Source organism: Ambystoma mexicanum, chromosome 5p (assembly GCF_040938575.1).
Source record: "Ambystoma mexicanum isolate Mex_15411 chromosome 5p, UKY_AmexF1_1, whole genome shotgun sequence".
In the NCBI taxonomy this organism is placed as follows: Eukaryota; Metazoa; Chordata; class Amphibia; order Caudata; family Ambystomatidae; genus Ambystoma; species Ambystoma mexicanum.
Genome location: NC_090930.1, coordinates 955,236,064 through 955,251,021, shown reverse-complemented (window position 1 = coordinate 955,251,021; position 14,958 = coordinate 955,236,064). Strand labels below are relative to the sequence as shown.

Below are 14,958 nucleotides of genomic sequence, written 5' to 3'. Positions count from 1 at the left end.
TGCCTGGTCTTCCTTTCCATTGTTCTGCGACTCTGACATTCAAGGGGCTATTCAGCACCTTAAATCAGCTTCTCCTACTGATCCTATACCGCTCACCCTGCTCAAAGATATTTCAGGTGCAGTTATTTCTCATATTACTGCCACGGTCAATGCCTCGTTTCTAGAGGGTCTCATTCCTAGCCCATTGAAACATGCGCTGGTGCTGCCTCTGTTGAAAAAACCCATATTGGTCCCTGGGATGCTTGAACATTTCTGGCCCATTTCCCTTCTCCCTGTTCTTATGAAGGTTATGGAGACTCTTGTCTCAACCCTGCTGTCCTCTTTTTTAGAATCTTCTGGGTGTTTTGACATCTTTCCATCTGGCTTTCGTCCAGGGAGGGGTACCGAGTCGGTCCTAAATTCTGTATTGGACGATCTTGCCCACCTAGTTGACCAGGACAGATTTGGAGCGGTACTTTTATTGGATTTATCCACAGCATTTGATACGGTTGATCATACCATCCTCATCTCCTGTCTATCTGACGTTGGGATCTCCGGCCACGTTCCCAGCTGGTTTTCATCCTTCTTGGCTGATCGCTCCCAATTGGTCTCCCTTCCCCCTTTCTGTTCTGAACCGGTAAGACTTACCTGTGGAGTCCCTCAGGGATTGGCACTTTCACCTATACTCTTCAATCTATATATTAGATGTCTCCTTCTTCTAATTTGCTCTAATGGTTTTAGATACTATTCCTACGCCAATGATACTCAGTTGTTGGTCCATCTGGATCTTACCTGTGTGGAGACTGCCTCCTGGATGAGGAGATGTCTTGAGGATTTGGGAGCATGGATGATGCTCAACTCACTTAAACTGAATGGAAATAAGACAGAGGTCCTGGTAGTGGGCATTACTTGCCCCCTTTCTTGCTGGACCCCTGACTTTTGGCCCACGTCCCTGGGCCCTTTCCCTTCACCATCTACCACTGTGAAAAATCTGGGGGTTAAGCTATCCTCCTCCCTTCTGATGGCTGATCAGGTTGCAGCAGTCAGTAAAGCTGGCCACACTAAACTTAAGGAAGGCTCTCCCTTTCATTCCTCCTCATTTTCTTGCCCCAGTAGTCGCTGCACTGGTTCTTAGTGCGGTAAACTACTGCAATTCGCTTTACCTTGGCCAACCTGTTTACCTGATAAATAGACTCCAGCTGTTTCAGAATGCTGCAGCTAGAGCTATTCTTCGCTCCCCCTCACGGGCTCATATGACCCCTTTGCTCAGACAGTTGCACTGGCTTCTGGTGGAGCAGCAGATTTTGTTCATGTCTCTGTGCATCGTCCACTGGGCCTTCTATAAGCAGGGAGCAGAATATCTTCAGGAAAAGTTTTCCCAATATGTTCCTTCCCGTCCACTTCGTTCTCAGTCTGCTCTCCTGCTACTGGTTCCTTAGTTCAGACTCTCCCAGACAGGCAGTCACACTTTTTCTGTAGTGGCAGCGGGATCCTGGAACAAGCTTCCACTCATTTTACGAGCTACTGCTGACCATTGCACTTCCCGTCACTCTCTGAAAACACTGCTCTTTTAGGCTCCCTCTCTGCTGCGGACCCTCCGCTGCCTTCAGCGCCAAGATACCCTCAGGCGATTGTGCGCTCTATAAATAAATTCAACATAACATAACATAAAAGTGACGACATCTCTCCTGCCCTAAAAAGTCTTCACTGGCTCCCGGTTGCTTCACTGATTAAATTCAAATCCCTCTGTATCATCCACAAGGCTGTCTGGGGCCAGGGACCACACTATTTGCAACTCTCTCTTATTAATTATTCCCCCTGTAGATCCCTGCACTTCTCTGGCAGGAACTATTTGTGTGTAAAGTGTTTCACTAAACAGAGGGCAGGAGGTCGATCACTTTCCTCAGCTGGCTCCTTTCTTTGGAACAGCCTCCCCGTCCCCCTTCGTCTTGAGCAGGACTTTCTTAAATTCTGGGAGCTCCTTAAGACTTTCCTCTTTACCTACTCCTCCCCCCCCACTCTCCTCTGCTAATCTCACAGTTGCTTGTTTGGTGTGCAGGGCCCTTATGCATCCATGGGGCCCTGACCTCCCACACCGAATTGCCCCCTTCTTCTGTCTATCCTCAGCACTTCGCTCACCCTCCTTTCTGGAGGCACGCACTTACCCTTCATTGCACTTCACCTGTTCACCCATGAGCACAACAACACCTATCCCATTCCCCCTCCTTCGACACTTGCACGTTCTGAACACTCACAATGCATAGTAGGTTCGTTCCCCACCCATTGTATTTATTATTTCTTTATTCATTTAATTGTATCAATTGTTTAAATTGTTTCACTTCCCCTGTCCCCTCCCTGCTGCCCTGTGGCCGATTTGAAACAGTGTTTACTTCCTGTATAAGCACCTAACAAGCAAACAATAAATAAAGTGTGCTGTGCTGTGTAGCCTGCACTTGAATGGCGAGTAGAAAGTTTGCCACTGTTGCGGTGTGGTAGGAGCCTGCACTTGGCTGGCGAGTACAGGAATCTTTGCCAGGAGCTCACTAGGCGAAAGAGCTTGTGCTTGGCAGGCGAGTAGAAGAATCTTTGCCAGGAGCTCAATATGTAAATGAGTTTGTGTTTGGCTGGCGAGTAGAAGAATCTTTGCCAGGAGCTGACTATGCAAAGGTGCTTGCGAGTAGGAGCCTCTTTGCGAGGAGCCCAATATGCAGAGGAGCTTGTGCTTGGTTGGAGAGTACAAGAATCTTTGCGAGGAGCTCACTAGCCGAAGGAGCTTGTGCTTGGCTGGCGAGTAGAAGAACCTTTGGCAGGAGCTCACTAGCCGAAGTATCTTGCGCTTGGCTGGCGAGTAGAAGAACATTTGGCAGGAGCTCACTAGCCAAAGTAGCTTACGCTTGGCTGGCGAGTAGAAGAATCTTTGCCATGAGCTCAATATGCAAATGAGTTTGTGCTTGGCTGGCGAATAGAAGAATCTTTTCCAGGAGCTGACTATGCGATGGAGTTTGTGTTTGGCTTGCCAGTAGGCGAATCTTGGCCCGTCGATGCTTGGGCTGTTGCCCTTCCAGCCTTTGCTCACTCCGTGTTTGAAAAGTTGGAGGCTGGATAACTTTTTCTTGAAGGTCACCTGGGTTGCCGGCATCGTACTGAAGCTCAGCACTGGGCTGTTGTGGGACTACCTGCTCTAACCGAATCTTCCGTTCCGAAGGAGCGGCCAGCTGTCTGCCAGGCACCTGAGACCTCTGGCTGGTGGGCTCCACACGAAAACTTTAACTTTACTTCTACCCCACTGACCCTCCGCCGAGTGCTTCTCCCTGGTGCTTGCGGTTCCTCACAACTTAGAGTGCGCTCTCTGGAACATTACGTGTCGCAACAGAAGGGCAGCCGCCTCCCAGTATTTGTTCCAAATCTGTGGAGCCATCTGTTAGCGAAACAGGAAGGTCTGGGTTCCCTTCCTCTCCTGGGCTTCTTTCGCTATTTTGGGGAGCTTCACTTCTCCCTGTGTAGAAGCGAGCCAGGGAGGTCTGAGGCCCGGACTCCTGTGCCGACGTGGGCCGAGGACAGAAGCGGCTGCTGGGCCCATCTGCCACAGCTCGAGGTGTATTCATTATTGATGGAGCCAGCGGTGGGGGCTGCTCAGATATGCAGCCCTGCTTTGGGTAAATGAGACATTCTTCGGCAAATTGCTTCGTTTTTTTGATTGCTGATTGTACGCGTGTCACCAAGCTGACTCAAGGTTCATCGATGCATGCTCAGTAAATTAGAAAGAACATAACTACGGATCAGCCAGGAGAATGAATTCTGTGCCTACAATGACCCAGGGCCATTTAATTTTCTGCTTAATTTTGTTGCAGTCAGTTTGCATTTTGGGTTATTATGCAGTAGAAAATTAACAATAAATAACAAATTTGGTCCTTCCGCGCTTGCAATGAGGAATCTTCGCAATGCTGGTTTTAAGAGAAGGATCAAGGTCTGTGCTTGTCTCATACTCGGGAAAATGTGAGGGCAGAAAATAAAGGAGAAAGTGTATTATGTCTGGCAGATAATCTCATGCTGAAATAGAAAATGTATTTTCTGGTTCCCCTGTAATTTTGCCATGACTGAGATGTACGACTGCTTCTGTTCCCTTCCCAGATGCCCTAAGGAAAATGGACGCTGACGAGGCACAAGACATGTCCCAGGTTTCAGGTGAGTGACCCGCACTTAAGGAGGCGGCCATTAAGAACTGAGCAACACATCAACACTCAATGTCTCCTTTTGTGCACTTGTGGCTGGGGTTCTTTTTATTGCCTTGCAAGGCAGGGGTTGTTGTGGGGGAATGAGAATAAACCGAAACATGGAACTGGAATCTGTGTGCTGGTCCTTAAACCAAACACGTGGCTGCATTTTTGAACATGACGTTTTTATTGAGATTTTCAAACTTGAGGAATAGTACCTACAAGTGGGGTTATAGAGGGCACTCACTGATCAATGAATAGTCCTTAACCTTATATGACATTTTGTAACCCTGTATATTCATGACAATGATGTGTTATTTATACAGCGCCTTAATCCAAATCGCTTTACAGAGCACATATTTACATACAATATCACCCAACGGAAATTGGTACTCATTTATCGACCTCGGATGGATAAAAGGCTGAGTTGGCCTTGCCGGGATTCAAACCTGCGACTTGCAGAACACGCTCAGACCGCAGCAGCGAGCGCTCAACCCACTAAGCTATCTCACCGGCTATCTAAACTTGGTCTCAAGTAAAGTCTCCCTTATTTACAGACACCTTTGAACTTACTAAACTTTCTGCAAAACTCCTGCACATTCCATGCATTTTGAAGCATCAGGCACTCAAACTTTCACAAACATTATTACTCTTTCTGTTTTACCTACTAGTGAATACTTGTCCGTGTTCATCCCTTATTTGTTACGCCTCCATTCTCTTCCCCTACTCTCTCACCGTTTCCCTTTCAGACTATGGCCAAGAAATCCCTGGCAGAGGGGGACAGAGGGAGGGGGCTTGCGTGGGGGAGGCACAATATGCTACTTTTTCCGACAAGCTTAGACACTCAAAGAATAATACAGTTGTTATTTGACACAGTAGAAAGACGTAGTGACGTAACAAGTTCATATATATATAGAAGACAAATTCCACAATATAGTAATTTTTATTTTTGCAGTTAGATGCCGCCTAGTCACCACCTATAAGGCCAAACTATTTTACTGGAGTACAGCTAGCAGGGAGATGGCATTGGTTACCCATTGCAGAGAGGATTGAGTTCAGGTTGCTTACCATCACTTATACGTCTCTCTTAATGGATCCTTTCCAGCCTATATTTCGAACAGACTGATAAATAAACCGGAGGTGCGCACCCTTTGCTCAAATGGTAAATAAAATCTGCAAATCCCAAAAACCTCACGGAAATGGTCAGGAAAGGTGCCTTTTGGGCTGCCGCCCCTGAAAAATGGAATGCGCTACCTTCAGATGTGCGAAATTCCTCAATACTAGATGCTTTTAAGAAAAAACTTAAAATGTATCTATTTAAATAAGTGGGTTTGATCAGACCTTTGCAACCGTACTAATTGTTAAAGACTATCTTTGGCACCCGTATACCTCCAGGCCACTTTGGTCATGCCTAATAAATAATACAATGGGCCTCATTACGACCCAGGCGGTAACCATGGCGCTATTAGCACCATGGTTGCCGCCGGAACCTTACCGATTCCGCCATGGTGAATGGAGCAATTACCGCCCCATTCCAAGGTTGGAGGGGGCGTTAATTCCCCATTCACCATGGCCCTACCCCATTCCCATTTTTGCCCCCATAGGGCTCAATGGGAATGGGGAAGGTGGTAATAACGGTACCGCAAATTGCGGTACCCTTATTACCTCCAAAGTCCCTTTTCGGGGTAAAACCAGACATTAAGGGAGGACCCGCAAAGGGACCTCGGAATAGGGCGGTAAAGGATTACCGGCACCAGTGCCCTTACCGGTACTGGTAATCCCTTACCGCCCGGGTCGTAATGAGGCCCAATGTAAGGTAATGTGAGGAGGGACACACAGCTTGCGGGTGTTGTTTGGTTATTTATTCACCCACTGACTGCCCATTTCCAAGCTAATCCCTCTGGCCATTCCCACCCACTACCTGCCCTTCTCCACCATAACCCCCTCGTCCCTGGATCGTCTTGAGGCTAGCTATATCAAGAAGTAACATCAAACTACCTGCCGAATGTTATTTGTTTAATTACAGTTGTAAATGTGCTACTAGTGTCATAGAAATGTCTTAACCCAGAGGGGGGATAGCTCTGGGGAAACATGTTTGTCTTAGAAGCAAGACAACGCAGTGCAACACAGGTTTCAATCCCGATCCTGCGCTTAGAAGCCAATCTCTGGTATTAAGCGCGTTATAAAAAAACAATTATAATTATAAAAAAGTGTGTCTTCATCCACTTGATTTATATCTGTTCCTTGCACTAATGTCTGGTTAAAACAAAGTCAACCATTTTCGCTTGTGTATGGTGTTAGATAGGCAGTTGCCCGGCACTGATGTCACATGCCTAGGCAAGCGCACCGTTTTCCAGCTATTGCCAACTTAGTGCCCATTGCCTGTGACTTAATATTATATATTGAGTAATTTTCAGCCTCACTTCACTGATACCCTCACTATGTTTTTCCCAAATCCTGGCTCATTGGACTTCTGAGAAAGAAAGCTAAATTCTCATTCTTAGGTGTTGCAGGGATTTTTAGAAATAGGATCCTGTTATATTTGATCAATGTGTGAGATATAACAAGCTGAAATGATGCCTTTGCCATTACCCCATGAAGTGACTCAATCTGCCAACAGAGAACTAAGGCATAGGCACATTTAATGTTGTCACACCTGCAATTTCTTATGGGATCTCTCGGTGGAGGTATTATCAAGGCATGCCTTTATAGAACATCGTCTCTCATGTGTAGCATGTCATCAAGGACAGTTAGTGAATTCTCGATATTGAACCGACCAACACTTGGAACAAAGGTCTGTGTACTTGCAGTCGGGCAGCTGTCCTGTCAGGCATCATATGGGGGCCTGTCATGACACAAGACATTTTGGGGCTGTGTTAGGGGCAACTGAATGAAGCATTAGTAGGGACACACAATCGAGTCAAAATAGTACATAGGTAATAGTATGTCTATGTAGCTGACTGGATGAGTGAAACGATTTTCCCAATATGGCTAAATGCACTGGTATCCCAGCAGGAAGTACAATGCCAATTCCATGTAAAACAATGTTATGGGTAATACATGTGGATTCTCTCAGGGGTCTGCAACCTGTGACTCACCAGATGTTTTGCACTACAACACCCATGATCCCTCACAATTGTCTCTACTGGCTAGGATTGATGGGAGTTATCTGGTGAGCCAAAGGTTTCAGCCCCCTGTTAGGTGACCATGAAGGAATCAACAAACAAAGAAAGCCCTCAGGTTGTTGTTTTTGTTTATACAAACACGACAATGTAAGGACACAATTCGACATTAATGAAAAAAAATCAAAATTGATTTACTAAAAATAGTTCATTATGATAACACATGTTTTTTTATCCACACGTGCTCTTATATTTCTTTAGAGCATCGCCACACCTATTTCACAGATCACATTCAATATCTATAATCATCAAGTATAAAACCATCACCATACCCGGTAACATAAGTGCATAAAAAATCCAAACAACGCTGCATTAAAATGCACGTCTATGGGTCACTGCAATTGTATTCCTATCGCAGCCACTAGACCCCAACATGTTTCTGTTTTCTATAATTGGGAACATTCTTCATGGGGAAATAGATTTTATATTCAATTAATGAATTGATGCAGACGTTTGATTCTGGCTTGAAAGTGGCGAACTGCTTGAAGAACCCTGTGAACAATATTTTAGTTCATTGTTGTCTTTAAGTTTCACATCTTACAAAAAACACAGTTTTTGAGACCAAACCTTAAGGACATTGAATTCACATTTCTCAAGTCCCATATGCAGCCGGTTGTTCAAAATAGGGCAAATGTTAAGCAGATCAGTCAAACAGGGACTTGTAGTTAAATCTGAACTGGTGGTAACCTTAATCCACATTGGGACCCCATTTACAGCTGCACCTGAACAACCTAGAAATGTTCGCTCAACATTATAACTTCCATTTCAAACTCTGATGCTGCAGAAAAAGAGCTGGGTTCTGGAGATGTTTCCATTTCCCTTTTTAATGTAGTGGATTTTTTAATATTATATTGTGGATTTAATTTTTAAAAAAGGGGAACAAGGTAACCAGACACCTATGGCTGACTTCCCAAAACCTGCTGAATTCGCACCAGCCACAATGTTCATGTTTGAAGGTAGGTGTCTACAAAACCACTCTGTGGAGCTCTCACTTCCACTCCATCTTGAACCTGATTCCATGCAAAGTTAAAGGCCTATCTGCTCTGGGTGGCAGGCGGAACCTAGATAGCCTTTCACTATTTCTCCAACCTCTAGTCACATAGTGCTTTGAAATAACGGATGGTGGAGTAAGCACTTTACGAAAACCACAAAATAAAAATATACTAGTCCTTACATTTTCTGCATACAGGCCCACAAAGCCGCTGCCCGTCTCCACGGATTCTGAGAGCTTGCTTTTAGGAGGGAATGACATTTTCTGAAGGAGGTCAAATCAGGCATTCCATGAATACATGGATGAGAAAAGTGCAAAGGTCCTCTGCTCTAAGGGCCACTCAATCACCTGTATAGACCTTGTGTTGATGTATCTGCTGTAGGATTTAGTGGGTGTAGCTGGACACGGGTTCATGGAATTAGGCTGGGGCCTGTACATGATGCTGGAGCTGAGGTTGTGGTTATGCACCTTCTCCCTCTTTCATTATTTTATAAATAGGATTTTTTGTTAATATTAGTGATGACGTGGGTACAATAATTAAATATCTGAGCTATTTGAAATAGGCAATGACCAATCTTCACTTAACTCAGACTGCAGTGGTTGCACGTGTTGGTCACCTGGCTGGGACCAGTGCCCCACTGCACCTGTAGTCCAGTTTACAGATGCCCCTGCACACAATTACACTAGTGAACAGGTGTACCACAGCAGCAGATAGGTTGGAGAGAGTTATCAACAGCTTGCTTCTTTTGTTTTGAGGAGCAACACTTCAGATGCTTTCTCCATACTGTTGTTTGTCAAGTGCATAGGAACCTTTATACTAGTGCAGGGGGTCAGAGTTTGAGTTTTACCCCATCACTTTGATAGTTAGATCTAGACCACAGTGATGTATGCTCATCGCTGAAATTCTTGCTTGTGTCATACATTTTAATCCTTTATGGTAGAGAAGTCCCTGTCACTAGCTAGTTCAAATCGAGGCAGTTATGGCCTTCTTCATCCAGATTCGGACTGTCCTGTACTGTGCCTTGATACCTGCAGGCTTTGGTGCATGAAAAATAAATAAATAAATAAATATAGGCCTATGCCCACTGGGCTTGCCAGACATCCAAGTGTGGGCCAGTTTTCCTGACCAATTGTGAGGAGCTGTAATGGCTTACAGCATGGCACTTTATTATGTGGCCCTCCAGATGTTTTGAACTACAACTCACATGATGCATTGTGTAACTGTTTGCTTTAACACCTTTAACACCTTACTGACCCTATATCATTCAATGTAATGTAATGTAACAGAATTTGTAGAGCGCAAACTAAGGCCCAAGGGCATCTAGCAGCTAAAGCTCCAAAACAGGAGTTAGAGGGATCCAGGGGAGACAAAAGAGTGCACCGGTGCTTAGTTTAACGCTTTCCTGAATGGAAGATATTCCTCTGTTACACGAAGTGAAAGTGGAAGTGGGTTCTATAAGGTAGTGGCAAGGACCGAAAAGGAGCGGCCTCCAGCATGAGCTCAATGATACCTGGGCACTTTAAGAAGATCCACTGCAGATGACCGAAGAGCTCTGGTAGGACAGTATCTTTCAATCGTACTTTTTAGGTAAGCCGCCCCACCCTCATGAAGAGTACGGTGGGTGACATAGAGAGTCTTAAACTTAATTCTAGCGGCAACCGGCTGCCAGTGAAGTTGTTCCATTATCCCGCAGAAGGAGTCAGCCTGGGGGCTTTTAGGGCAAGCCTGGCTGCCGCCCTCTGAAGGATTTGGAGCCTCTGTATCTGGCGCTTGGGTTGCCCCAAATAGATTCCATTGCAATAGTCAAGCGAACCCATGATTGCCAAGGTGACTATCTGTGTACAATTAGAAGGAGGCAACAATGGTAGATTTTTTTTCAGCACTCTCAGCTTGTTGAATCCGGCACTACAGACTGCTGTAACCTGGGCTTCATTGGAGCCATTGGGTAGCAGCCTCACACCTAGGCTTTTTCACCGATGCACTGGGCACTAGGCAGGGTGCAAGGGAGTCTGGCAAAACTGTGAACCCTACGAATTTGCATCATTCTGTGAGCCGACTATTTGTACCTCAGTTTTATCCCCATTTAGTTTAAGCCAGTTAATGGCCATCCACTTGCCAATGCCAATTTTATGCCATCATTTAGGTGATCGCTCTGCATACACAACTGTGCGTAGTGCACTTAAGTTGATAGTGCCTACAATCTTCAATACTAAACCAGCAAGGGCTGCATATGGGTACAAGGAAGAAACTACTCAAACTAGACCCTAACATGGAGATCAATTTTTTGCATTTTTTTAAATCAATAAGGACAGACAGTACGTAGGCAATGTGTACATACGAGCAAGAGTCAAAGACATGGATCCCAGGCACACATGCATGTCAGCATTGGCTGTGTCATTCATGCTTGTTTTATTTTTGTTGAATTCCAGCATTTGCAATGCGGGATTTGGCATGGGAACATAAAAAACGACAGGTCCCAGAATGCAAAGTAAAAACAGGCCTGGATGAGCATCCCCAACATGACACGGGGGGTTGTGGGGCGTTGGTATGCTTGGAGACATGTGGCTCCGTCCTCCCTACAATAACACAATAAATGTTCTTTCAAACTTCTTTGGTTAAAGCAATTTCGATTTTAAGAAGATAGATTTGGCTTGAAAAGTATAACTGGTGACAGTTTGAATGTTTGGATTCCGCTCATAATTCCAATCATTGGAGGGGAATTCCTGGGGAGTTTGCATCTTGGAGCGAGAAACATATTCGGACCCTTTTGTATCTGGCATTAATACGTTTTGGCTAGTTAGGAGCAGGGGTGGACTGGGAACCAAAAGAGGCCCTGGAAATCTTGGTCAAAGTGGCCCCATATTACACAGTGTGAGCAAGCCAAACCCCTTTCTTATAAGAAAATGTGGAAATAAAAAAAATGTAACCACACAAAAGAGTTCCATCAAGCAGAGGCCTAGAGGGAAATCTCCAGGGTTCCCTGCCGGCCAGTCCACCCCTGGCTAGGAGCCTAGAATTAGCTGCACACTCAGATTGCCTGAAATGCAGTTCAGCCAAGTATTGTTCATGAAACATGGCGCCTTCAAAAAGTCAACATTTTCATGCACTCAAAGCAAAATAAATTAGAAAGGACAACATAATGATGTGTTGTTGATGCCAGGGTTGGGATTTTCTCCTAAACCACCCTTCTTATCCATGGTACAATATCTTCAAATTTGCTCACCCTGGGCAAGAAGGGGGGGTCTCTCATCCTGCATATTTCTTTTGTAAAGATAAAACAGTCTGCCTCCATCTGTTTGTATACAGAAAACCAGAGAAATACTTTCTTCATAACAACGGGACAGAAAGGGCCCATTTAATGAAAGGAACTAGTACCGCCCCAGTGTTTACAATATAAGTAAATGGAGCAAATTCAAGCTGGGGTTAGGATTCCTTGTGTAGTCAAAAATATGTTCAGTTTCAAAATGAATACTGTTTCAGTAATACACGAACGGTAAAGGCCAGTACAGGGCGGATCCCAGAAGAGGTTGTGAATTTTTAAGGATGTAAGCAATCTCATAGGTTTTGCTTACCACCACGAATTTGGTACAGCAGACTTAGCGGCCTAATTCAGAGAGGCGTTTTATAATGGCAAAACCCCTCTGGAAAACGCTATGTGAATCAGGCCCTTAAACCCCGTAAAGTCTTTATCAATGGTATCTTATATAATACTTTTGATTCACTTATTCGAAAGGCACTTGATTCTGTCGAGCCTTAAGCGTTTTGAAATGCACTTTGTTGAACGTTCCACTATCTACAATAGTGCCCTACGGTAGTATCAACTTAGGATATAAAAGTTAGCTAAGAATTGAAAGGGCTTTTGAGTGAAAAGAAAATACTGTCCTCTGAAGCCAACCCAGCATCATCACCAGTAAGATTTCCCTAACGTCCCTTTATTTGGCGATATCAGGTTGAGTTTTGATTCCTATCCTGACCACATTTGTTTAATGGCTAATGATGGCTCATTTCACCGTGATTGGATGCTTAAAAAAAATAAAAATAAAGGCTAAGCAGGTGCAACATAGTTAGAGCAAGAAATTGGCCAGAACAAGGCAGAGCAGTTCTCCAGAGCACTGCCCTGTCTCCAGACCCAAGGGCTTGTTGTTATCAGACACTAGCTCTTCAACAACTACAGAAACAGCCAAAGCCTCACATAATTGTTGCAGCTGTCCAAACTACTATATATGTCCTGCAATGTACAGAATTTGTTTTCTTAGGCTAAGCAGTGCGACCAATCAAAACTGCAGAGCCCAACTTGCATTATTCGCTCAAAAAAGTTTTCTTACTGGCTCACTATAAGACAAAATGGCGATCGGAAAGGCTACGCGACGTACGTTGCGTGGTGACGTCAATCCGCGTCCACGGCGCAGCAACGTGATCATGTCATGACGCCGCGGACCAACTATACAAAAGCGGCCGCTCTCGAGGGATGCATCGGACAATCGGATCCGATGCACACCCTCGAAAGCAACCATGAAAAAGATTCCAGACCAAGTAATAATTCAGGTGAGCCTTATATTGGGAACCTTGCACATCCAAAAACCTTAGAACCTATTGAGGTTAAGAAGAGGAAACTTCTATCTGAAATAGTCAATTAGACACGCCTATATTGTTTATATACATTTTTTTCCTCTCTCGTAGACTGTTAACAAAACTTTGGGCACCTACAGCCAACTTGTCCAAAAAACGGGACGATTATAGGAAACTTTATCCAACACTAGAGGACAGCTTAAACAAGGGAATCCCAAGACATGTAAGTTGACACCAAACTATCTAATAATAACAGGGCGAACCTGATGACAATCAGCATTACAAACAATTTATCTGTTGGCTTTTTTTTCTGTTTCCTTTCTCCTTTAGCTTCAATTAGCGCAATTGTATGTTACAAATCCCTACTGAAGATCCTTGCCAACACAAGCATGGTGAGACACGTGTAGAGGGTGAACCTTACTTAGAAGGTAGAGGGTGAACCTTATAACCCTCATAACAATCGAGAAGATCGATACAATCTTACCAAACCACTTACCTATAGAAAAGAGGAGCCATTAAAAATTGAACAGCAAAGAGGAATTTGCAATTACAATCATAAGCTCCTCTTGTCAAAAGTGGAAACTATGATTTACTCTTTTCTAATATTTTTTCTTGTCATGTACGTTCAAAAAATCCACATGAAATAATGTATTGAACAATTTGTGCAACATACAAAATTTATTTTTGGGGCGCAGAAGTGGAAGACTTGTGATTATTTTCAGGGAGTCTATTCTTGACATTGGGCAGCCGCAATGTCCCAAGTTCCACATGCAGCAAACAAATAGCACAATACCAGTGCAGCCATTTCTTACAACAAAACACCAAGGTAGCTCGCAACAGCTGTTCAGGCTGAACGCACTCGCATAATTCACTATAAGACATATTTCAAATGTAAAATTGTGGAAATTCTTATGTTCCCATAATGCTTTTGCGCAAATCGGCAGGATTGGGTTTGATGAAGATACTATATTGTTTGTTTGTTTATTTATTTGTATTGCGCACCAAACCCAAGGGTAACAGGGCGCAGGAAAACAGGAATATCCAAAGCTTGGTTACAGTATTGTACAGAAATGTACAAATATATACAGGAGACATGGTACAGTTTTCAAAGCAAGAGTACAGATATATACAGTTGAAGTACAGGAGGCGAGAGAACAAGTATGTACAGAGGCAAAGTGTAGGCCGTGTGGGGTTTAGTAGTCATTTTCCTTTAACCAGTGGATGTATTTGCGTCTGAATTGTTGATAGGTTGGTCTGCCCTTATGTGGCGCAGGAGGGAATTCCAATGCTGGGCAGCTTTCATCTGGAAACTGTTGCCACCTGTTTTGGCTCCTTTAAATCTTGGCACTGTGAGGTGGTTAGCATTAGCAGTTCTGGTGGGCCTGTTGGATAGACGTCTATAGATTCTATCTGTGAGGTAGCGGGGGGGGCGGCATTGCTCAAGAATTTATGAGTCAGAGAGGCTGTTGACCTGGACTGGGGTCATGTCCCTCAGCTGCGGCTCTCCTCCCCACGCCCTGCCCCTCCAAGGATGAGAAGGTTCCCCTAGTACATTTTTACAATTTCCAGAACTGAATATAGTTGTATATATTTTCCACAGTGAGTTAATTTAAATATATGCCAATGTCACAGGCATTCATTGCGCAATATAACAATGTATAAGAGAAGAAGCAAGATTCATTGTTCGCGTTCATATACTTCCTTGAGGTCATGGACCAAAGCTGGGGCTACCTTTGTTTTTGTAAAACTTAATTTGGGTAAGGTAGAATAGTGACAGTAATTATTATTAATTTAATACCTACATTTCCGAGATGGAAGTGTAATATAAAACATTGGTTCGCTGTAGCACTAGTTCCTTTTACTTTTTACAGAGTGTACCTTTGGTTCAAAGGCTCAATATATGTGTTTGGACACTTTTATTTTCTCCCGAGCCAGTTATAGAATCAGTTCAGGCCGGACATTCAAGAACTGCCAGTTTCCAAAGTCTCATCTAGGCAGACACAGTGTCCGTGGCTCTGCATG

General features: G+C 44.2%; 1 protein-coding gene across 9 annotated transcripts in view; it reads left to right on the top strand.

The window, feature by feature from the left end:
• IKZF1 (IKAROS family zinc finger 1) overlaps window positions 1-14,958 on the top strand; it is a 393,336-nt gene that overhangs the window by 87,726 nt on the left and 290,652 nt on the right. For all 9 annotated transcript variants that reach the window (XM_069613422.1, XM_069613416.1, XM_069613415.1 and 6 more), the window contains exon 2: window positions 4,111-4,164. In XM_069613422.1, coding sequence (XP_069469523.1) covers window positions 4,111-4,164 — 54 coding nt within the window. The remainder of the gene's footprint in view (window positions 1-4,110; window positions 4,165-14,958) is intronic.